This window comes from Cherax quadricarinatus, chromosome 77 (assembly GCF_038502225.1).
Source record: "Cherax quadricarinatus isolate ZL_2023a chromosome 77, ASM3850222v1, whole genome shotgun sequence".
In the NCBI taxonomy this organism is placed as follows: domain Eukaryota; kingdom Metazoa; phylum Arthropoda; class Malacostraca; order Decapoda; family Parastacidae; genus Cherax; species Cherax quadricarinatus.
The window spans coordinates 12,804,179-12,829,933 of NC_091368.1; the positions used below are offsets into that span (position 1 = coordinate 12,804,179).

The following is a 25,755-nucleotide window of genomic DNA, read 5'->3' on the forward strand; positions in this document are numbered from 1 at the left end:
GCTGGATACATCGAAGGCAAATGAATGTGAGAAACAATCTCAATGGTTCTGCGAGAGGGAGTGAGAACACTGAACAATTAGCTGTTATGGGCAGCAGGTCATTAGACATTGGCCAAGTGCAAGAAAGCTGGAGAACAGTGAACGTACTCAAGAAATGACACAGGAAGCACTGAATTATATATCAGTTTCAGTGACATGGGTACCATGAATTGTAATGTAGAAGATATTTAGAAGTTACAGACCTTTGGAAGGATACGATTTCAATAAAAATAATCAGCAAGTGTTTGCAGATGACACATCTTGTCTTACAAACTTACTAGAGTTCTATGACAAAGTGATAAAAGTGAGACAGGAGAGAGAAATAGAAATGGGTGGATTTTATATTCTTAGACAGACTGCAAGAAGGAACTTGATACTGTTTCTTACAAGAGACTGGGACAAAAACCGGTGGATCAAAGAGCGCTTCAGGGAAAAGAAAGAAAGCGAATTCGTCCGCTAGGAGATAGCAGAATAAGGAGTATCAAGCGGGATTCCGTAGTAATTGATATTAGGACCAGCACCGTTTCTGATGTATATGAATGATATACCAGCTAGAACTGAACCAAGTGTATCTCTGCTTGTTAACGAAGTAAGACTAACGAGAAGAATTAAAACCAAGAGATCAAGGAAAGGCTTCAAATGTAGCTGGGAAAACCGCAAGAATACTCAGATAATTGCTTACTTAAATTCGTTTTTTAGCAAATGATTGGGGAAAGGGTAAATAGACCAGACACTACGTACAGATTCTGTGTATAGGCAAAACTCACTCAGACAAAAAAAAAAAAACCTAGCGATGAACACAGTGCCAAACACATCGAATAACCTCCGTAACCAATGTTTTTCCTGGCAAATTTAGTGGTAGCTTCAAGAATCATGACAAAGAATCATTTAAAGATACAGCATATGTCAGTCCCATCTTGAAGTACGCAGCGCGATCATGAAACCCGCACTTAATCAATCATGTTAAGAACCGAAGAAAATCAGAGGAATATAATAAGACTATCCACAAAGGCGACTAAAGGAGAGGCATGAGAGATATTCAGGTGCGGTAGGTTGAAGACAAGGATATCCGAGGAGCAATGAATGATTAGTTAATCAAACTTTCAGGTAGATTAATAAAAGCAACAAAAAAAATAATTATAAATTTATGTCAGACAAATATTTGGCTGGTAAGGGTTAGATAGTAATACCTAGCTTGCATAGAAAGCAATATACTCTTTCTAGTAAATGGTTTTAGCGTTTCATATTACTGATGGTATACATTACCGACAAGTTGATTAAAAATATACATACGCAGCACTTGTGCTACTTATGCCAGAAACATTTTGCCTGACCAGAAGGCTTTCCTAGTTAAATACAAACGAGTATATCACTGGAGAAACAAGAAGTAATTCTGAGGTGACCATTCACTCAGCATTTATTAAAGGTGGTCAGTCCCTTGGCATGCGGCAATCAGAGGAATGCGACCAGAACGTATATGCTAGAGCGGAAATATGGTGTAGAAGCTCGATGTGACGTTACCTGTGGGCGTGGCCCACAACTGGAAGTAGGTCATGCTAAACAGTTGTTTGACGGAGGAACTGCGGGAGACCTCATCAGAAACAAGATACCATCATGTTTCTGTGTAAGACAAGTATCATGTTATAGGAGTTCAGGCCCGACTTATTCATGAACAAGCCTCGTGTGGTAACCTTTCACCTGCACACCTGGTTTCATCAGTCGAATGCAGGCGAATATATAGCTGAAGGACTGATCACCTCAAATTTGCTTCTTCTGTTTTATATAGTATAATATGAGCCTTTATTTGACTGAAGAAGCCTGCTATGTATTCGAAAATTTTTGGCAATAAAGTTAACTACGAATTGCACATGTTTCTTATTCATCAAGCTTTCAGTTAGACAGCGTTTCTATCAGTAAGATCTTAACAAATCAAAATTTTGTTCATATTTTACTGTTGGCATCACCAGGGTTGATCCAACTTGTCTACCTTTATACTCTTATCTATTCTGTTTGCGAGGATAGAAATGTGAATGCCTAACGAACTAGGAAATAGAGGAAATCAAACAGGACTCCATATAATTGTAAGTGGTACATAAGTGTAACAACAAGATTTCCAGAGTTGTGCGAAGACGACGATACAAGATATTCACTCGATGTCCTGTATTAACGGCACGAAACATAGTAGCCAATATTACCTGAAATAAACGTGAACATTTAAGCAGCTAACAAGGTTTGTATCAGTAATAGAATTTTATCAGCCAGTTGTGATTTACAGGAAAGTTCTAGGTATATAGAAAAATTAGAAGTGACTGATGATATCGGAAATATAAATCCAGTAACTGAATAATGTATGTTTTATGGTACTGTATTTTTTGGGAGGGCAGTGAATGACAATATTGTATTATAAGCTGTAACCTAAACGATGAACCTGATTATCTTTGATCAGGAATCCACTCTGAGCAGAATAATACAAAAGTAACTGTCATACACATGTAACAAAGAATCCCCAGGAAATGTCTCAAAAATGTTGAAAATTTGGTTAACTCCTTCCTGAGATATTGATTATGACTGTTGACAGAATCCACTGATGGTCAAGATGAGGCTGGCAGAGAAGATGGTGGTGGTGATGCTGGCAGCTTCCAGCTGCCTGGCTGCTCCCGAGGTATGTATTATGATCATTAACATGAAAAATAACAATAGTGGTATGAAATGAATTTGTAGCTTTGAGAGGTACGCTGTTTATTCTCTACCCGCAGTATTTATAAAATTTGTATAAGCATTTACGGTGTTATAATTAATAAAAATTATTGCTATTATTATTATTATTATTTTAATAATGACGAGAATAACAATATTAATGATTTTTTATAATAATATTAATTTTAATATTATTATTATTGTTATTAGTGTATAAGAAATACTACTACTGCTACCACTACTACTACTATTACTACTCCTACTACTACTACTGTTTCGTCTACAAGTAGTTGTAGTAGTATTTCTTATACTTTAATAACAGCAATAATAGTAATAATATATAATATTTCACTAATATTGTTATTCTTGCTGTTATTAAAAAAATAATAATAATTATAATAATAATAATAATAATAATAATAATAATAATAATAATAATAATAATAATTATTATTATTATTATTATTATTATTATTATTATTATTATTATTATTATTATTATTATTATTAAATTTTTAATATTGTTACCACTACTAATAACAATATTACATCTACGAGTAGTAGTAGTATTAGCGGTAATATTTATTAAAACCATAATCAGAATAATAATAATAATAATTATAGTAATAATAACAGTAGTAGTACTAGCATTATAGTAATAGTAGAAGAATCACTAGTAATGAACAATGTTCATCTGCCAACACTAACTGACAATAGACAATAACATAGCAATATAATAAAATAACTGTGTACGTATTTTGAACTTTTACTACTGCTAATTTTAGCAAACTAAAAGCTGAGAGAGAGAGAGAGAGAGAGAGAGAGAGAGAGAGAGAGAGAGAGAGAGAGAGAGAGAGAGAGAGAGAGAGAGAGAGAGAGAGAGAGAGAGAGAGAGAAAAGGCAGATTAAAGGTACTATTTTCTTCTACTTGCTTTCCCCTGAAGGGAGGTTCCTTGACGCTGGTGAGGGGCTCTTGATCTAGGGAATTGAATCTGTGTTCCAGTTCCCTGAATTGAGCCTGAATACCTTCCATTCATCCCACCCCCACCCAACCACAGGCGCTGTGTAATCCTACGGGTTTAGCGCTCCCCCATAATTATAATAATAATTCTACGTGTTTTAGTTCGTCTTAAATACTTTTTATAATTTCTATGTGGGTTCGCTGGAACAGTTAGAAGCAGTAATTGTTATTGTGTCACTATTAATGGTAGTTACTACTTTTTTCTCGGCATTAATAACAGAAACAAGAACAGAATCAACAGCAGCACCAGTAAATGTAGTAACAACAGGAGCAACAGTATCAGTAATAGCAACAGGAGATTATGTAATATAACATATTAACAGTTGGTGAAGAAACAGAACCACTGTAGTGTCCTAAAGGAACCACTGTAGCATTGGTGACTGAAGTGGGTTAATGGCATGACTGTAGCACTGGTTACTGTAGTAAGTCAGTGGCACCACTGTTGCTTTGGTAACTGCATATTGTATTCGTGGCATTACTGTAGTATTGGTGACTAGAGTGTGTTAGTGGCATCACAGTTGCATGGGTGACTGAAGTGCTACAGTGGCACCACTGTAGTATTGGTCACTTCAGTTAGTGGCACCACTGCAGCATTGACAAATGAAGTATGTTAGAGGCAAAATAACAGCATTGGTGAATGGAATATATAAGCGGTTAAACTATAGCACTGGTGACTAGGGTATATTAGCAGTAAAATTACAGCAATGGTGACTTGGGATGTATGAGTGAGAACAATGCAGCATCAGTGAGTGAAGTGTGTCAGTAACATAGCTGTAGCATTGGTGACTTTGGTGTGTTTGTGTTTGCCTTGTAACACTTGTGACTAAGTTGTGTGTTAGTAGTAACGCTGTAGTGTTCGTGACTAAAGTGTATCAGTGGCAACGACGCAGTGGTGGTGACTGAATTCTGTTAGTGGTAGCACTGCAGTGTTGGTGACTGGAGTAAGCTGGCGCTCAGAGTAGCTGGAAATGTATTAAGGACAAATCTGTAGCTCTGGTGACTGAGATATGTTAGTCCCAAAAGTTCAGATTTGTTGACTTGTTTGTGTTAGTGGCAACACTGCAATGTTGATAACTGTGGTGTGTTAGTGGGAGAACAACAGCGTTAGTGACCGGAGTGTATCAGTGCAACACTGCACTTTCAGTGACCAGAGAATGCAAGTGTCAGCATTGCAACTTTGGTGACTGAAGTGTCATAATATCAAGACTGTAGTTTTTGGTGATTTAAGTGTATTAGTGACAATGCTGAGACATTGGTGGCTTCGGTGTGTTTGCGACAACACTGGAGTGTTGGTGACTGGGTGTGTCAGTGGCAACACTGCAACAATACTGACTAGGCCTATAAGCAGAGAAACATGAATAAATATACGCAATACAGAACAAGACTCTATTTTTGACGACGTTTCACTATGAATTGAATTTTATCAAATATTTACACCCATAAGTGCAGCTTTATCAATTACAAATATAAATTGTTAGTCCTAATATTGAATTTCTACTCTGCCTATGAAGTCAATAAAGAATGCACACTTATCGCCATAAGCAGAGATTTATCATTTAAAAAACTGTACAAATAAAGTCATGTTCTGCATACATGTTTGTTGCTCCATAAACGTGTCACCATTACCCCTCCACAAACTTGTAAAGCTTCTTAAATAATCATATCCTATTACATGTAAATCTGTTGTGTATCTTTCAGGGTAATTTCTTCGGTGGAGTAGGTGAGACTCCTTCAGAGATCGCTCCTTACACCGTCATCAAGGAGGCGGCAGTGAGTCTTAACGTGTTTGTATGGTAATTTCTTTTTGTATCGCTACACAATTCATCATCGTAAATTCTCAGTGACTGGAAAGGTATGGTGTTTCCGACAGTATGTGGATTCATCACATATGGTTTGCAACAAATTTCTCAGGTTACCTTATTTAAGTTAGGTTAGGTTAGGTTTTGCTTGATTAGGTTAGGTTAGGTTAAGTTAGGTTAGGTTAGATTAGGTTAGGTTCGGCTTGGTTACGTTATGCTCTAATCAAGCACAACGTTATACAACGACAGAAAAGAAAATATAAAGACGTTAAAATGTCTTGATGCGTGAACAGAAAATCGAGGACCTGCCGAGTGAAGTAAAAATATATAATCTGATAATCACTCTTCAACTCAAGTTAAACAATAACTCATTACAGAGTAAAGTTATTAAGAATATGGGATGCGCTGTATGGTTATCCTACCACACCTTATCTCAAAATACAGCCGAATACTGCCACCTATGAGGATGAAATTGAATATTCCCGATAAATATTGGAACAATGTTTTGCTCCAAGTGGAGCCTTTAAGAAGTCATTCAAAGGTAACAGCTAACTTGCATGTGGAATCGTGGAAGGTAAGGTGGTAGTAGGTAAATAAAGTTCAAGTTTCTTCTGCGTGAGTAAGGTGTGAAAATCATTGGGAGTAGTGAACTGTCCTGTGTGGAATAGCGAGCTGTCCTGTGTCATGTGAAGACGTTTTACTGAGGCAACGATGTTGGTATTTGTACGAATGAGGTCTTGATTAATAGGTTCAGGTCAGTAGAAGCCATAATTATGAAGAAGAGAAAGCGCCCTGTAATATGTGGCATTTTGCCAAGATTTATTATTATAATCAAAACATACCGCTAAACCTACTAGGGTTGTATAGCGCTGATTTTGCCAAGAAGGGGTGTTGAAAATGAATGGCTGTCCAGCATGGTGACCGTTGAGACGACGTACTTTGTGAACTCTGTGAATAGAACCAACGATGCTGTGCATCCAGCAACTATTACAGCAGATTAAGAAGAGCTGGAGGAAACCAGGTGGGAGATACGGTGGCTGTCAGTGGAAAACAAGAGGATTTGTAGTAATCCTGGTGCTGTGCATCCTAAGGACAACAAATAAACCTGGTTAATGGTTGGGAAGGAAGGAACTAAGTTAAGAATAAAAAGAATTGATGGTGAGGTGGAAACGATTGAATTTCCAGTAGATTGATATGGAAACCAGAATTATGAAGCTGAACTCTTCCCTAGTCTGAGGGACTGACCACCGCATAACTACTTCTTTGAGGGTGATGGACTGATTACATTCTAGTTACATCTCCAGTGCTTCCGCCGCATCTGTATTCGGGCAAAGAAACCTACTGTGTAGGCGAAATATTTCGAAATAAATATTCTTAAATGTTGCATATGGGTCTTACTTATCTAGTTGTCGTTATTATACACCACTGTAGTATTCACTCTGTACTCTTGTTGCTTATACCTGTTTACATCGACTCAAGGCTGAGGGAGTGATTACCTGAAACTCCTGCTCTTCACCATTCTCCTTTACATGGACTAATGAATCCACTGAATGGCGAAACGTTTCGTCAGTTTAGATACTCAAGTGTTGCACATGTATCCAATTCACAATCCCAGTAATTTGTTTGTGTTATTACAGAAGCTTAGAAACTGTTGTCTTGGCTTTAGGCTGCTGCTTACCATACCTCCTAAGTCTTTATCACATTCTGTATAGTCAAACTCTGTATTTCGTTTTAGCTTGTAAGTCCTAGGGTTATTTGCATTCCAGTGCTTCAGTACTTTGCATTTATCTACAATGAACTTCATCTCACACTTTCTGACCAAGACATGAGCTTGTCTAAATCCTCCTGAAGTTCAGTGCATCTTCCTCTTCATCGATTATTTTGCCTATTTTTGTGTCTTCAACGAATTTTCTCCAATCACTTGTTATTCTCACAAGGTTATTAATGTATATTATAAATAACAATGAGACTAAAACTGATCCTTGTGGAAAGTCACTTGTGACTGATACCTCCGTCAGATTTCACCCAATTTATACAGACTCTGTGCTTCCTGTTGGTCAGCCCCGCCTCAGTCCATGACAGGACTTCTTTCCCAACATACCTTGAGATGGCACTTTCTTTGACTGGGTGTCCTAATTTTGCAGACGTTTCGCCAACCACTGACTATATTTATACAATACTGGAACATAACTGAAGACTGTAGAAAAGGCCTTTAAGTGCTGCACGTCATATGCCTCCGTTATATAAGTGCCCATCGTCTTGTTTGTACTTGTCAGGTCACCATCTGGACAAGACTAGGGCCGGGACAATACCGGGGAACCACATAGAATTGCCTGTACTCCAGATTTCAGGCTGAGCAGGTTTGCTGATGACACTAAAATAGGCCATCGAATTAATTCTGACAAGACCACTAGATCACTACAGGAAGATCTGAATAGACTGTTGCAGTGGTTGGAGAAGCGGCAGATGCAGTTTAATACAGACAAATGCAAAGTTCTAATAGTTGGAAAGAAAAATAACCATAACGATTACAAACTAAATAATGTAGGTCTTAATCGCTCTGATTACGAAATAGATTTTAGAGTTTGGTTATCAGTAATCTAAAACCAAGGCAACAGCTCTTGGCTTCATATGAAGAAGTATAAAAAACAGGAGTCATCATATTGTTCTTCATCTCTGTAAATAGTTGTTTAGACCTCATTTAGTTTATGCTGCTCTGTTCTGGTCACCGTATTACAGAATGGATATAAATGTACTGGAAAACGTGTAGAGAAGAATGACAAAGTTGATCCCCATGAATTAAAAAACTTTTCCACGAGAATAGACTCTCTAGAAAGGCTATGACTGAGGTGTATAAGTAGAGAGCAGGAATAAATAAAGTGTTAAAAATATTTAATCAAAGCAAGACTCGCAGCAATGGGTTCATGATGGAAAAAATTAGATTTGAAAAGGTTATAGGAAAACACTGGTTTGGTAATAGAATTTTGGATGAGTGGTGCAAACTCCTGAGTAACGTCATTGAAGCTTAAACGTTGTGTAGTTTTAAAAATTGGTTAGACAAATACATCAGTGGGTGTGGGTGAGTGTGAGCTGTACTTGTCCAGTTTGGGCCAGTTGGCCTGCGACAGTGTTCCTTCCTTCTTGCGCAAGTGAGACTTGGACCTGCCTATCAAGGGCCACTAGGCCTGCTGCAGTGCTCTTTCTAGATTATGTTCTTATCCTTATAGTCAGTAATCGTCTAGCCAGCAATTGACACCATTTGCCCTGTACAACCATTCATTTCCAGCTCCCCTTCTCGACAAAATGCCACATATTTCAGGGCGCCCTCTCTTCTTGCTAATTATATCTAATACTGCTCTATAACTGCTCAGCAAATCCTCACTTGTACACTTACAAACATCATTGCCTCCAGCACTGAGGAAGGTATTAGGGATGTTTCCATTACCATTCATGATGTGGTCAAGATGACTAACAATATCCTTCATCCCAGTCCCAGGAAAGTTAACCTTTTGTTTCCCACTTCTATCCTTCAGGCAATAGCCCTGTCCATGAACCTAATCTGACTGTCCTCAACAATTACAATGCTCCTACCCTCCTTGATGTAGTTGATCGTGCTCTTCTCTGTAGTCGACTAACAATCATCTGGCATCATGGAGAACGAATTTTAAGTTTTCACAGCAGTTTTATGAATCATCACCATTCTTCCGTTTGATCTTCTGCTTCGTTCCCTTCTGCTCAACCACTGACCAGCTTCCTCCATTAGCCTCAGGATTCACAACAGGAGAATTACTACAAATTCTCTTATTTTTCTCACTCAGTCGCCTGTCTTCCTTCAACCTGCTGGTAGTGCTGATTGATGGAGAGCATTTTTGGTTTCGTTAACACAGAATTCACAATGTACGTTCTCACACGATACAGATAAAAGTGACCATAAGACTTTCTGCCTATCTCCTCTACTCACACTGTCAACCCTCATTAAAGTTCAAATGACCACCACTAACGATAAGCCTCACCTAAACGCACCTACTGTATTTCCAACCCGTCTCTGCCGTAGTATATATGTCTGCTTATTGCATCCTCTGCATGTTTTGATAAAGATCTGCTAAAACAGAAACCATATCCTAGTTAAAATTTGTTATGTAACTTATTTCTCTTTCTTCATGGCTCCTCCAAGAATGCGTCCCCTATTCTTGGAGGTACCCATTTATTGTCAGGAGAATGTGGGTACCAAGTGTAAGGAGTATCATAACAACAAAGGAATACAGTACCTATTAATTGAAAAATTTAACACATGTTAAATCTAGGTTTCTTCATTTTGTAGACTTTCGTCAAAGAGTGTCTTTATCAATACAATACAGGGAGAGGAACAGAAGATTGAAAAAGAGGTAGAAAATGAAATATTTAGTCCATCAGCCAAGCACCTGTTGCTAGGCTAAAGGGTTATTCAATAATTTTCTAGCTTCCCTTCGGTCTTCTGATTTTGTTACAAAATAAACATACCCAGATGTTGCATTTGTGTCTAATTCTTTCAAGTCTAAGAAGCTTTGCCTAATTCTTCTCTGCCCATCTCGTTTTGATCCAAGGCTTTGAGTTGAAGGTGATACCGTTGAGCTACGGGCTATCTTTTACAGCCTAATGGTCAAAGCCTTAAAGTTTAAGGTTTAATTGCCAGGCAAAATGACACGCATTCCCAATTCTTGTTATGGACGCTTCTCGTGATTATTAAACAAAAGAATGATACAAAAATTAGTTGACTGTTAATAATCGCATCCTTCGAATGGGAGTAGTATACGGTACTATAATTAGGAAAAAAATTAAAATAATTTGAGGTATGGTGAAACCACTTACCGGTGACCAGTAACTCTGTGACAGAACGATCGACGTACGACTGAAAGGTCTCGGGTGAAATTACAGTGTTGGGCAAAGGTATATTAGCAATTCAAATCAAACCCGTGGCCCCTATTCACCTATGGTAAGTAGGTTCCTATGTTAGTCGACACAGCTCGCATTCCTTTGTTGGTACTGAACTTTGAAATGAGCCGAGGTGCAATAACAGCTCATAGCTTGCAAATTTAATTGTAAAAAAATAAGATAATTAGTATGACATGAAATATCTTTATCTATCAACTGTAAAGAGACCAGATCAAAAAGACTCTAAAGCAACGTATACGATTATAATAACGTTTCCCACAAGTTGAACTTTTTATAGCTTATCATAAGTTCAAAACTCATTGAAGTTTTCTTTTTGAGCTATAAGACGTTATGATAAAGGCATAAGTTTTTTAATGGAGTTTTCAACCACGTGTCAGTTTGTTGCTTCTTCCTCCAGGAAAGATAATTTTATTGGGAAGAATCATTGTTCTTGGAAAATAATTGTATTGGAAAAATCAATGTGGTGAGAAAATAATTCTTTTGATACACCAGCCATCTCTCATCTAGGTAAGAAGACCTAAAAAAAAGAAGAAATACTTTCACCAACGCTTTCTCCATTACTGTCTTGCCAGATGCGGGCCGACATTACATCTCAGATGTCCCTCCTAACTGCAATATGCTCACCAATTTTTGAGAGAAAAGACACTGTACTTCCCACCCCTGAGACTCAAGTCAGACTAACTGAATTTTCCTGAATCCATTCATAAAAGTTATCTTGCTTAAACTCCTACAGCACATCAAGTTAAAATACCACAATGGAAATAAGTCACTCTGACTTTTTTGAGTTATCCTAGGTTCTATACACATATGCTGCTATGTATGATAATATATGTAACTGTGTCTGTGTATACCTGAATAAATTTACTAAGTCTTAAAAACGACTTGCCTCGACTCCTATGTAACATGCTTATACAGGTCTGTTGGATGTCCAAGCCCCTCGGATAATAGACCTCTTTTACTCCCCCAACCTGTCCTAGAACGACCACTACTATTCCCTCCCTCCACTACATATCTCCCGTCATCCTGATTTGCTCCATCTTCTCTATATATCCACACAACAATAACCCCACCTAAGCCCTCTGAATGATTCTTATAGTAACCTCACATCTTCTAATTTCCAAACTACGAATTCTCTGCATACTATTCATACGACACATTGCCCTCAGACACGATATCTCCAATACTTGCACCATTCTCCTAGCTGCAACGTTTAAAACTAATCTATATAAGTGTAGGTGTCACTATACCTTGATGCATTACCGCTTTTTTTGCTTCCACGGGTAACGATCTCTCTCTCTCTCCTCTGACGCCTCAAAACACCACCCATTTGTTCACCCTTGTTAATTTCATGGTGCACCTCGTCTTTCACAGACTCGCCTACCGATACGTCTACTCCTAAATATCTGAACATATTCTCTTCCTCTCTACTCCCTCCATCCAATCTGATATTCAGTATTTCATTGATTAATTTTTTGGTTACTCTTGTCACTTTGCTCTTTTCTTTGTTTACTTTTAATTTCCTTCTTTTACATATCTCCTAAATTCGTCCATCAACCTTTTCAACTTCTGTTCATTATCCCCCAAAAGAAATGTCGTCGGTAAAAAGCACCTGTGACAAATCTCACTTTCAATTATTTTCTTTATATTTTAATCCCACACCTCTCCCCAACACCCTAACATTCACTTGTTTTACGACTCTATCTCTCAACCGTCTCTTTTTAAGGCCTATGTTTAAGGAAAAATAGTCTCCATTTCTCCTGCATACCCTAACCTGAGCCTCACTATCCTCAAGAAAACTCATAACTGGTTTAAGGAACCTATCACCTAGTCTATACACTTCCGTCATCTGCTACATTGCTTCCCTATCCACCTTGTCGTATGACTTTTCTAAACACTACCTGTATCTAAATATTATTCACCTATATCCTTCAAAGTAAAGACTTGGTCCTTCCTAAAATTGTCTTCATCTGTAGACCTCTTCTCTGTCTTTCCAGCAATTTGTTCAATAATAACTTTACCATACACTTTACCTGGCATACTGAATAGGATTATTTCCCTTTAATTCTTATACTTTCTTTCATTCTCCTTTTCCTTCATACAAATGAACTATGTACCCTCTGCCAATCCCTAGGTGACTTTTCCCCATTCATAGATTAGTTGAGCAAACGCCACAACTAGTTGCTCTGGGATAATAATCATGCTGGGGCCTGCGAAGCTACTCTTAAATGAAACAGATTCCTTGACTTGAAACGAATATCGAAAAGTAAATGATGACTAGTGATTAGGAAAAGTGACATTAGTGGGAAAGATATCTTTAAAGATAAAATGTTAATTACACAGGGATCAGTATCTAATCTAAGGACGATGTATTGGAGATACAATCTCCACTGGAATACAGACAGTGCTGGGAATAATCTACATGTATATAAGGTAAAGAGTCGATTTCGGGCATAGTGTGTAGTAGAGATATTCAGTATTTGCAGATTAAAAAACTAGGGAGAGATTCAGTACTATTTATAGTCTTCGTGTTTAGGACAGAGGCAGAACTGGTTATAGTGACTATACTACAGATATATTCAATAATAGTTAAACTGTCTGCACTGAGAACATGTATTTACGGGGGATTATATCTACTCTAAGGATAAAATCTGCACGGGGAATGGTGTTGGTACTTACAATTAAGTCAGTTCTGGTCAAAGTACTGAAGATTGAGACAGCTCTTTTAAGCTGACTGTATTATGGACGGTGACTGCAAACACTCAGGAAGATTTGTTTCTCTGGAGAAGGCAATTGATAATTAAAACCCTTGCAAAAACGGTGCATTTGCTGCGGCAGATTATTGCACTGGTGACGAAGACACGTTTGGTACGGCTGAACTAGATGATGTATTTACACTATGGGATTTTAACTCTAATGGGAAAATGTTAAAATTTTGAATTCGAATTGAATGTAACAAGATTGTGCACTGAAGAGTATGACTGTATAAACGGAAAGGTTTATCAGGAGTTTGAAATTTATTGCATGAAATACGACTAACATGCACGGTTAAAAAATTATTTTGTTTTCCAGCTCTCCCCCCATTCCTCTCTGAAAAACTGTTTTGAATAGCTCGACTATAACACATTTCAGCACCAAGCAAAAGTTGGAAGGTAAGTTGTGACAAGGGAGGTAGCAGGGAGAGGGGTGTAGATATGGGGTGATAGGGAAGGGGAAAGAAGGGGTGCTGGTTAATGGGGTAAGTAAGGTGAGTGAAGGGAGACGGAAAGGGTGAAGAGGGGAAAAAGAGATTAGTAGGAAAGTGATGAAGAGAGAGATTGATTAGGGGGAAATTACAGGATGGAGCTAGGAAGGAAGAGAGGTGACTGAATGTAGGTATGGAGAAGTTGTGTAAGAAATAGGGAGGTACCACCTCCAGAACTGACTGGGGATCCTCATCCTCAGAGAAGAGAATAAACGTATTTTAGGGAAGACTCAGGATTCTCCCCGGGGCTGTTTGATTATTTTGTTCTCCTACTGCTCCCTATATTCTAGATGAACTTTATTTGAAAACAGAATTCTCTTAAAAAGTACAATGGGCAAGAGAACAACGGAAATAGCATCTCAGGGAATATATCTCAGTTACTTCATCCTGCTCCCCGGCGGTGGGCTGTGTGCCCAGAATGCTGCAGGAATTTTACCTCTGGATCACGGTACTGAGTTGCTCTGGGGCACTTGGTTTTCGTGAGGAGTTTTTCATCTAACTCTTTGCAGAATCCTTGATCACACTTGTTCATGTGTGTATGTGTGTGTGGGGGGGAGTGCGACTGAAGGAGTCGAGTTACAGCTCTCGGCCCCGATTCTTGCCTGGTCGCTAATAAATCCACTCTTTCCTTGCTCCAATAACCTTATCATACCTCCTTTAAAAGCTATATATGATCCAGCTTCCACCCACTACTTCCTTCTCCATATTGTTCCTCTTCTTGACAACTCCAAGGCTACAAAATACTTCCTAACATCCCGATGACTAATCTGAGTTTTCAACCTCCACTTGTCGCTCCTTGTTGCCGCGTCTCATTTCTGAAACCTTGTCAATTCGTCTCAGTATTTTATACATCATTATCATGTGTCCCTATCCCTCACGTACTCTCGTCGTGGGACATACACCTTAGCTCCGGTACTAGTCTTATTTCAAACTTGTGCACTTTCTCCAATTTCTTGATGTGTTTGACCAGATGTGAGATCTACGTATACTGGTGTCGCATACTCCTACATGAGTCTGACATATACGGTGTACAGTGTGATGAATGACTTCTTACATAGATGTCGAAATGCTATTCTTAGGTTTGCCAGGCGCCTATATGCTGCAACAGTATTTTGGTTGATGTGTGCCTCAGAGGATGTGCTTGGTATGATGCTCACCTATTACGAACACAGTGAGGTATAGCTTAATGTCATCTGCAAACAGGAACATCTCTCAAGCTATCCCTTCCGTAATGTCATTCACGTATACCACAAACAGTACCCGCACTATGACTGAACCTTGTGGAATCCTACTCGACACATGGACCCACTCTAACACCTCATCCTCTACCATCACTCGTTGTTTTCTTCCTGTCACGTATTCCGTGAACCATTGCAGTACTTTTCAGGCTTGTTCCTCTGGTTTTTGTACCAGTCTCCAGCGCGGTACTGTGTCTAAAACCTTCTTTCATTTCAAGAATAATGCAGTCTACTCATCCCTCTCTTTCTCCTGTCTTACTTCTGTTATCTTGTAAAATTCCGGTAGGTTAGTGATACAGGATAACCCATCCCTGAAGCCGTGCTGGTTGTCGTGCGCGAGCCCATTCCTTTCTAGGTGCCCCACTATCCTGCCTTTGTGTGTGTACTCACCTAATTGTGGTTGCAGGGGTCGAGATCCAGCTCCTGGCTCCGCCTCTTCACTGATCACTACTAGGTCCTCTCTTTCTCTGCTTCCTGAGCTTTGTCATATCTCGTCTTAAAGCTATGTATGGTTCCTGCTTCCACTACATAACTTGCTAAGCTGTTCCACTTCCTGACAACTCTGTGATTGAACAAGTACTTCCTAACATCCCTGTGACTCGTCTGAGTCTTCAGCTTCTAATTGTGACCCCTTGTTTCTGTGTTCTCTCTATGAAACATCCAGTCTCTGTCCACCTTGTCTATTCCATGAATTATTTTGTATGTTGTTATCATGTCTCCCCTGACCCTCCTGTCCTCCAGTGTCGTCAGTCCGATTTCCCTCAACCTTTCTTTATAGGACATTCCCCTTAGCTCCGGAACTAGCCTTGTTGCAAACCTTTGTACTTTCTCTAATTTCTTGACGTGCTTGACCAGGTGTGGGTTCCAAACTGTTGCTGCATACTACAGTATGGGCCTGATGTACACAGTGTACAGTGTCTTGAACGATTCCTTACTAAGATATCGGAACGCTATCCTCAGGTTTGCCAGGCGCCCATATGCTGCAGCAGTTATCTGGTTGATGTGTGCCTCCGGAGACGTGCTCGGTGTTATGGTCACCCCAAAATCTTTCTCCTTGAGTGAGGTTTGCAGTCTTTGTCCACTCAGCCTATACTCTGCCTGCGGTCTTCTTTGCCCTTCCCCAATCTTCATGACTTTGCATTTGGCAGGGTTGAAATCGAGAAGCCAGTTGCTGGACCACGTGTCCAGCCTGTGTGTGTGTGTGTGTGTGTGTGTGTGTGTGTGTGTGTGTGTGTGTGTGTATGTGCAATATAGGGTAAAGGATAAACTGTTGAAATTATTGTTATAAATCAGTATGTTAGTATGCTTTTGCATTATTTATAAGTTATGGAATAATTGCTAAAGAAAACTGAATGGAAAATAAAAAAATATAAATCGTATATCTTTATATAGTAAAAATACAGAACAGGTTTTCCGGATATGTATCAGTTTTGTTTCCAGGTTAAAAAAATGTCGAATTATTAAGTCATGGAATACTAATATAAGGAATTGAAGGATTTAATAAAATGATGTAGAAAAAGAGTTATTGGAAGGCTTCCATCGCTGCCTTGAAGCCGAGGGAATTGAAAGGGCGCTGTAATGGAAATTTTACACCCCGTAGCGAGGTGTGTGTTGGAACCAAGCTTCACACGATGCTACCCAACACTGCACACAGGCAACGTTTACATCACTGGTATTAGCGATAAATACTTTATAAGTAGAATTCTGGAGGAATTACTTTCATAAAATAAACGTTTATTTATAGAATGATCTATGAGTTTTATAAGTAATCTTGTTTGTGATATTAATTTTCGTTAGTCATTCATTCTGGTTTAAAATGGCGAGGCCAGAATAATTGGTAAAAACAGTACATTAAACTACGTGAGATATTCTTTACGACTCAACTTTATTATTAGACCTTAAAAACAAGTGTAACAAATTAAACTATGTGAAATCAATTTTCATTATGAATTTCTGCTCGTGGGTCTATACGAAAAAATAATTATTGTTCGTCCCAGAGCTGCTCCTCGAAAGAGCGCAGAAGCGTAGGTCTATATTCATTCTCTTAACTCCAATAAGCATTTATGTGCATTTCTCTGTCACGGTTTCTAATTTCCTCGCTCTAGTTAGGGTAGGTTAGGTTATCTTCTGTCATTTATAACATAGATGACATATATGATGATAAAAGTGACTGAAAGTTGTGCTGCTAGAACGAGAAACAGTGACCCAGTGAGCACAGTATATATAACTATCTCGATTTCACTGTTCTTTATCAGTCACTCATTTGACTGTCTGTACAAGAATGAAATAATGTCAGTGTTTAAGAGGGCGGACTGGTTGTACACACAAATTGCTTAGAAGATATGTAGGCTCTTCGAGTGCAAACCGAAGTACATTTGGGTATATATTATTTACAATTTATTATTATTTTAATTGTTAAAGAAAAATACAGAGCATTGACACACACACACACACAAACACACACACACACACACACACACACACACACACACACACACACACACACACACACACACACACACACACACACACACACACAAACACACACACACACATACACACACACACACACACACACACAAACACACACACACACAAACACACACACACACAAACACACACACACACACACACACACACACACACAAACACACACACACACACACACACACACACACACACACACACACACACAAACACACACACACACACACACACACACACACACACACACACACACACACACACACACACACACACACACACACACACACACACACAAACACACACACACACAAACACACACACACACAAACACACACACACACACACACACACACACACAAACACACACACACACACACACACACACACACACACAAACACACACACACACACACACACACACACACACACACACACACACACACACACACACACACACACACACACACACACACACACACACAAACACACACACACACAAACACACACACACACAAACACACACACACACACACACACACACACACACACACACACACACACACACACACACACACACACACACACACACACACACACACACACACACACACACACACACACACACACACACACACACACACACACAAACACACACACACACAAACACACACACACACAAACACACACACACACACACACACACACACACAAACACACAAACACACACACACACAAACACACACACACACAAACACACACACACACACACACACACACACACAAACACACACACACACACACACACATATATATATATATATATATATATATATATATATATATATATATATATATATATATATATATATATATATATATATATATATATATATCTGATTTATATATTTCACTAATAAGAAACCTTGACACACTAAACAGGTTATTGTAATTTCTGTCACTAGATAAATTACATAATAATAAAAAGAAACGAACAAAACAAAGAAATTGAAATAAACCAACTTTAAAAAACATAACTTTATCAATACCTCAATGAAAAACCCGTCAGGTGAAAATTAATTCTCTTCTGTGTTTTCAGACATATGAGGTGAGGGTGTACGAGCGCATGAAGTGGGTGTGTTCCCACGTTGTTGACACTCATCCTGACGCGAAGAATATGGTAAAACTCTTCTTTGCTCTCTTCCACTACACTGGCGGAGAGAATTCCATGGGTGAGCCTTCATTCACAGCCTTCTAATCACAGGCAGGCAATTTCTGCATCTAATTTCGTAGGCAAGTTACGTTTACAGCTGCCCTATTAGGAGCAACTGTCACAGCTGCCGTAGCTGGAGTTGCTGTCGCAGTTGGAGTCACAGGCAACTTACTCCAGCTGCTACTTTCACAGTTAAGTTACTCCAGCAGCTGCTTTCACAGGTAAGTTATACCAGCAACTTCCTTTACAGAAAAGTTATACCAGCAGCTTCCTTAATAGGCAAGTTCATCCTGCACCTGACTTCACAGGTAAGTTACTCCTGCAGCTGCATTCACAGGTAAGCTTCGCAAGAATCAGACGTCACTAACAAGTTATTCTAGCAGCTACCTTCCCAGATAAGTAATTCTAGCATCTGCCTTCCCAACAAATTACTTCTACAGTTGCCTTCCCAGGCAAGTTACTCCCACAGCTGCCTTTACGCGCAAGTTACTCTCGTAACTGTCTTCATAGCAATTTTACTACATAGCTTCTTTCCTGGGCAATATGCTCCTGGATTTTTCTTCAACGCCAATTTATTCTCCAAGTTGCCTTTTCAGTTGTATTCCCAGGTAAATTACTCACGCATTTGCCTTCAGAGGAAAGTGTGTGTATATATATATATATATACATATATATATATATATATATATATATATATATATATATATATATATATATATATATATATATATATATATATATATATTTATATTTAATCAGTAACAAACTGCTGCTAGCCGGGGGATCGAACCTGTTGTTTTAGAACCCCCTATGCGAAGAGCGAAAATTCACGACGCCATAAACCACTGGACCATACAATCCTACAAACAACATGAGCCTAGCGAACTAGGCTTGGCTAATGTTGTGAGGACATACGATGGTGTGGTTGTCTTAGAACTAACCTCATTCTACTCCCCGTTTGGTGTACTAGTTTTGGATTGAGATTAACTTGTAGAGAAAAAATAGTAGTGTTATTAGACAAAGAGTTATATGTATCATGAAGATGGATGGAATATTTTAAGGAATTGTTAAATGTTGATAAAGATAGCGAAGCTGTGATTTCGTGTATTGGGCAGGGAGGTACAACATCTTGTAGGAATGAGGAAGAGCCAGATGTGAGTGTGGGGGAAGTGCGTGAGATTGTGGGTAGAATGAAAGGGGGTAAAGCAGCTGGGCTGATAGGGTGAAAACAGAAATGTTAAAAGCAGGAGGGGCATTAGTTTTGGAGTGGTTAGTGTTTTTATTTAATAAATATGGAAGAGAGTAAGGCACCTAGAAATTGGCCGAGAGCATGCATAGTTTTTTTTTATAAAGGCAAAGGGGATAAAAGAGATTGTAAGAATTATAGGGGAATAAGTCTGTTGAGTATACGTAGTAAAGTGTATGGTAGAGTTATTATCGAAATAATTAAGAGTAAGAACAAGGAGGCTTTAGGAAGGATATGGGATGTGTAGACACAGTGTTCACCTTGAAACATATAGGTGAATAGTATTTAGATGAAAGTAAAGAAGATTTTGAGGCATTTATAGATTTGGAAAAGGCGTATGATAGAGTGGACAGGGGACGATGCGGGAGATGTTGCAAATGTATGGAATAGGAGATAAGTTATTGAAAGAAGTGAAAAGTTTTTGAGGATAATGAAGCCCAGGGTAGAGTTTCTTGGAGAGAGGGAGATTATTTTCCAGTAAAAGTAGGCCTTAGACAAAGATGTGTGATGTCACCATGGTTGACCAGTATATTTATAGATAAATCTGTAAGAGATATGAATGCTAGGGTGTTGGTAAGAGGTGCGTGGGATAAAAAATAAAGAATCTAATGCAAAGTGGGAGTTGTTACAGTTGCTCTTTGCTGATGACGCTGTGCTTTTGGGAGATTCTGAAGAGAAGTTGCAGAGGTTGGTGAATGAATTTGGTAAGGTATGTAAAAGTGAAAGAAACTTAGAAGTGAACATATGAAAGAGTAAGGTGATGAGAAAACAAAAAAAAATCATGTAATAGAAGATTGGATATCAGATTGGAGACAGGAATTATGAAGGAATATATTCAGGCATTTGGGAGTAGACTTGTCAGCAGATGGGTCTATGAAAGAAGAAGAGAATGATAGAATTGATTATGGGAAAACGTGTGGTGCACTGAAGAGTCTGTGGAGACAGAACGTTATCCATGGAAGCAAAAAGGGGAATGCAGGAGAGTATAGTCATACCAATGCTCTTATATGGATGAGTGTACTGAGAGCAGTGAGTATGATGAGAACATTGATTTTGTTGCGTCAGTGTTTGCAGTGTGAACATAAAATAAATTTGTTGGAACATTGAGTTTGGGAGAAACACTGAGTGTAGTGAGAACAGTTTATGTAGTGAAAAGAAGAAGCTTATTGAGTTAGGTTTGTATGATCACTGAGTGAGTGAACTGGCTCAGTGTGTACACAGTGTGTACTGCAACACTGAGTGTGGAGGAAACGTTGAGTGCAATGTAAACAGTATAATGGGACCAGTGGGTGTGTTACACATAGCGAGTGCAGTGGGAACATTATGTGAGTGTAGGGGGATCACTGAGTGATTATAGTTGGAACACTGAGTGATTGTAGCGGGAACACTGAGTGATTATAGTTGGAACACTGAGTGATTGTAGCGGGAACACTGAGTGATTAAAGTGGGAACACTTTGTGAGTGAAGTGGTAACATCGAGCATAATTTCTACAAGATTATTCAGCTAAACATTTTGTGTTATTAAGATGCAGAATATAAAAACGAAGACTCTGTTTTTGCCTTATTAACAATATTGAAAATTATGAAAAATAAAATAACTTTAGGTCATTGAAATGATTTACTTTGTTAATCACTATCATTTTGTTAAATTGATAATACTGTTAATATTATTTTCATTGAAATTTGTGATCACTTATATTAAATCATTTTAGTATATAACCCTCACTAGCATTTCAAGTCAATTTATTATTTATTCTTCCTGAATATAGTATTAATATTTCGTTAGGTTTGAAGCTACAAATGACAGCTCCTGTGACCTCGCTGGAGGAGACGTATAATGCTGAACAGAAACTGTATCAAATATGTTTCTACATCCCTGCCGCCTTCCAGGAGAACCCGCCCACTCCCACTGACAAAGATGTTTACATCCAAGAATACCCACGACTCACAATAGCAGCAAGGTGCGTGGCTAGTGTTGCTGGAAATTTACGGATAAAATTTTCCTGGAATCTGCGCACCTTTAGTAACAGTATTCTTAACATCTATCTACTCCCTTGTAACAAACGCTACTTGTCCGTCATCCTTGACCTGTAAGATTCCTCTCTGAACATTAATACTTTCCATATTGACTCTCCAATGTGGCTAAGGGACTCTTAATACAAGGAAATGAAAGTATTATTCCTTTCCTTAAAATATACCCCTCTCTCATTTCCAAGGCGTTGTATGATTCTGCCGTGTTTAGCGCTGCCTCTTGAATATATTAATACAGTAGTACTCTCACTTAAGAGCAAGCACTGCTCTTTCTAGATAATGTCACACTAATCTAACACTTTTCATTTCAAGAGACACTTCTCTCTGTACTTTCCACGACACTACTGACTACCACTCTTTACTAAACCATATAAACATAATATACAACTTATGTAAATATGACATAGTATCACATATTGTTAGGTAAGACACATATGCAACAGTTAGGTATCTTTATTTCGAAACGTTTCGCCTACACAGTAGGCTTCTTCAGTCGAGTACAGAAAAGTTGATAGAAGCAGAATAGACTTGAAGACGATGTAATCAGTCCATCACCCTTAAAGTTTTGAGGTGGTCACTCCCTCAGTCTGGAGAAGAGCATTGTTCCATAGTCTGAAACAATATGGAGTTGAAGTGATAGGATGGAGCCTTATATAGCCTTATATTACTTCTACTAGTGACCTTCGTCTCACCTCCTGGCGCTATATAAGGCTCCATCCTGTCACTTCAACTCCTTATTGTTTCAGACTATGGAACAATGCTCTTCTCTAGACTGAGGGAGTGACCACCTCAAAACTTTAAGGGTGATGGACTGATTACATCGTCTTCAAGTCTATTCTGCTTCTATCAACTTTTCTGTACTCAACTGAAGAAGCCTACTGTGTAGGCGAAACGTTTCGAAATAAAGATACCTAACTGTTGCATATGTGTCTTACCTAACAACCTGTCGGTATTTTATACCATTTTAATGTTCAGTATCACATTTTATTGATTTACAGATCCGGACAAGTAGAAGAATAAGACACTGGGGAAACTTGGGTATTTTTAATGTGGAGACCTTTCCCCAACCAGTGGCGAAAATGAAGAATAATACTGAAAACAGTAAAATACATGAAGAAGTTATCTGAGGTGATCCGTTTCAGTCTAAATTAATCAGTAGGATATGAAAGATGTCTCCAGCTGATTCATTTAGGGAATCAGTCCCTCAGTCTAGAAAGGTGGTGTTCTATTCATAGTGTTGATGGGCCTAAAATAAATGCTTTTAAAAGGAGGTTTGTATATTGAAAGGAAGGTGAAGACGTCACAGGTAGATAGAGGGCACTTACTGAAGTAGGTAATGCCATTAGGCTAGACAAACGCACAGGTGACTAAAAATTCGCTGTTCCATGATTCCGAGTTGTTGCTGTGTCAGACAAATATCACACATTTATGGTATACAAAACCGACAAGCAAATAAATAAGACACATGTGGACTACATAGGTATCTTTATTATGGAGACGCTTCGCCAGCCAGTATCTTTATCAATACAGTTTTACTGGAAACTGTAGGCAACATGCAGAGATAGTTTGACGTGATCAGTTCATCAGACTAGATGAATCAGTTGGTGACGGTGGAAGATATGAAGAATTAATTTGAGGTGATCAGTCCTTCAGCCTGATCCTCAGGAGAGTCAAACGTTGTTCATGACAGCTAACGTTGGACATGACAACCACCGTTGCTCAAGAGACCCAACATTGAAGTTCCTCAACTTGTACTCCCTAGAATGTAGGTGGGAGAGATACACGATTATATACACTTGGAAAATCCTAGAGGGATTAGTACCAAACTTCCACACGAGAATCACTTCCTATGAAACCAAAAGACTCGACAGACGATGTAACATCCCAGCAATGAAAAGCACGATAAGAGACAACACAATAAGTGTCAGGGGCTCAAGACTGTTCAACTGCTTTCCAGCATACATAAGGGGGATTACTAATAGACCCCTGGCTGTGTCTTTAAGAAGGTATTGGACATGCACCTAAAGTCAGTACCTGACCAGCCGGGCTGTGGTTCGTACGTCGGGTTGCGTGCGGCCAACAGTAACAGCCTTCTTGATCAAGCCCTGATCCACCATGAAGCCTGGTCACAGACCGGGCCACGGGGGCGTTGACCTCCCAAAACCTTTCCAGGTATACTCCAGGTATACAGCCAACGTTACTCTTGACAACCAACGTTGCCCAAGGGAGATAACGTTACTCATGTCAAAAAATGTTGGTCAAGACATTCATCGTTGCTCATGACTGCCAACGTTGCTAAAAACAATCAACTTTGCTCATGACCGTCACCGTTGTTTATAATAATTAACATTACAAATAATATTACTAATGACGGCGAACGTTGGTCAATGTTGCCAACATTACTGAGGATCAAAAACGTTCCCCATGACATGCAACACTGTTCATGGCAATCAACGTTGCTGATGTTTTTTTAATGCCAAGAATGCCCATGACTGCTAATGATGCTCATGAAAGTCCGTTGCTTATAACAACCAACGTTATGTAAGACGGCTAGCGATGTGAATGACAGCCAACGATATTCATGACAATCGCCGTTTCACATGAAAGCCAATGTTGCTCATGACATATGACAATCAACTTTGTCCATGACCACCATCGTTGCTCATGACAGCCATCGCTGCTCATGTTAGCAAATCCTGGTCATGACAGCTAACGTTGATCACGAGAGCTAAGGTTACTCATGACAACCAACATTACACACTACAGCTAATGTTATTAATGCCTACTAACATTACCCCTGAGAGCTAACTTTATAAATGACAACTAAAGTTATCCAAAATTGCTGATATTACTCGCGTCAACTAACATTATTCATAACAACTACTGTTAGCCATGACAGCTCACGTTACTCGCACGGCATATAGCGTCACTCTATATATAGCCACGTCATGCGGCAAGAGCTGGAGCTGAATATAGGTTTCCAAACATTTCTTTGTCTTGACAGATTTTCACTTTCGCTAATATGAAGCACTTCTCAGGACCTTCAGTGGGATGGTGATGAATATTAGCGAGTGGGAAGCTGAGGATGCAGCGCTTCTAACCGACCTCAACAAAGCTGGAGAAACAGATATTGATTTGACGCGTCGTTACGGGTAAGTTTGTGCTGGCGATCACTCATACATTTAATGGTTGAATGAAAAGACATAAGAATGTCATAAGCCCTCTTTATAACAGCAGTTTCTTTATTGGGAACCATGACAAATTATGATAAGTACTCGCGATGTTACTTGTGTCTTTTTGTCTACCTGTTGTCTCTGTAGGGGAAAAGGGAGAGTCCAAATATTTGAGAACAATGTATTTTCCCTTCCGCTTTTACTTTAGTATAGATGACGATTGTGATGCTGTGTTAATAAATACTCACTATCTGACAGAAAACCCCAATTAAAAAATATTTGGAACGAATCAAACAGCTTCTTTGTTCTTACTGAAGAGGTCATGCTATTTGGTCATGCTAGGGTTTTGTTAATAGGGTTATTGCCAAATACTTTTTTATGGAAATTTGAAAATTACGAAGACTCACTATAACTGTTAATATCGTGCTGTGTCTGATTATATCATCTTCTGTCTGCCTAGATCATGTTATCTAAACGGTTAAATATTTTAATACACATAGGATATTAAAAGACTCTTTAGGATGTTTTCTCTGGTCAACGAGAGAAGTTCAAGAGCAGATTTCTTCTACAGGGCAATGTACGACTCTCCTTTGAAGAGCACGAGCAGGCGCAACGAAGTCTGGTTTATCTTGAAGAAGTAA

General features: G+C 38.8%; 1 protein-coding gene across 1 annotated transcript; it reads left to right on the forward strand.

Annotated features, from left to right (window-relative positions):
- Nucleotides 1-1,516: 1,516 nt before the first annotated feature.
- On the forward strand, nucleotides 1,517-25,755 carry LOC128702055 (heme-binding protein 2). Its single transcript, XM_053796064.2, has 7 exons — nucleotides 1,517-1,663; nucleotides 2,618-2,701; nucleotides 5,456-5,527; nucleotides 18,551-18,683; nucleotides 21,697-21,871; nucleotides 24,980-25,093; nucleotides 25,635-25,755. Exons 1-7 carry the CDS (start codon nucleotides 1,517-1,519, stop codon nucleotides 25,753-25,755), a joined length of 846 nt encoding a protein of 281 aa, XP_053652039.2.

Excerpts from the sequence above, each read along its gene's own strand:
- LOC128702055 (XM_053796064.2), top strand. The coding sequence starts at position 1,517 with ATGCTAGAGCGGAAATATGGTGTAGAAGCTCGATGTGACGTTACCTGT. Across the intron at positions 1,664-2,617 it reads AGATACCATCATGTTTCTGT|AATCCACTGATGGTCAAGAT; the intron begins GTAAGACAAGTA and ends GACTGTTGACAG. Across the intron at positions 5,528-18,550 it reads CCGTCATCAAGGAGGCGGCA|ACATATGAGGTGAGGGTGTA; the intron begins GTGAGTCTTAAC and ends CTGTGTTTTCAG.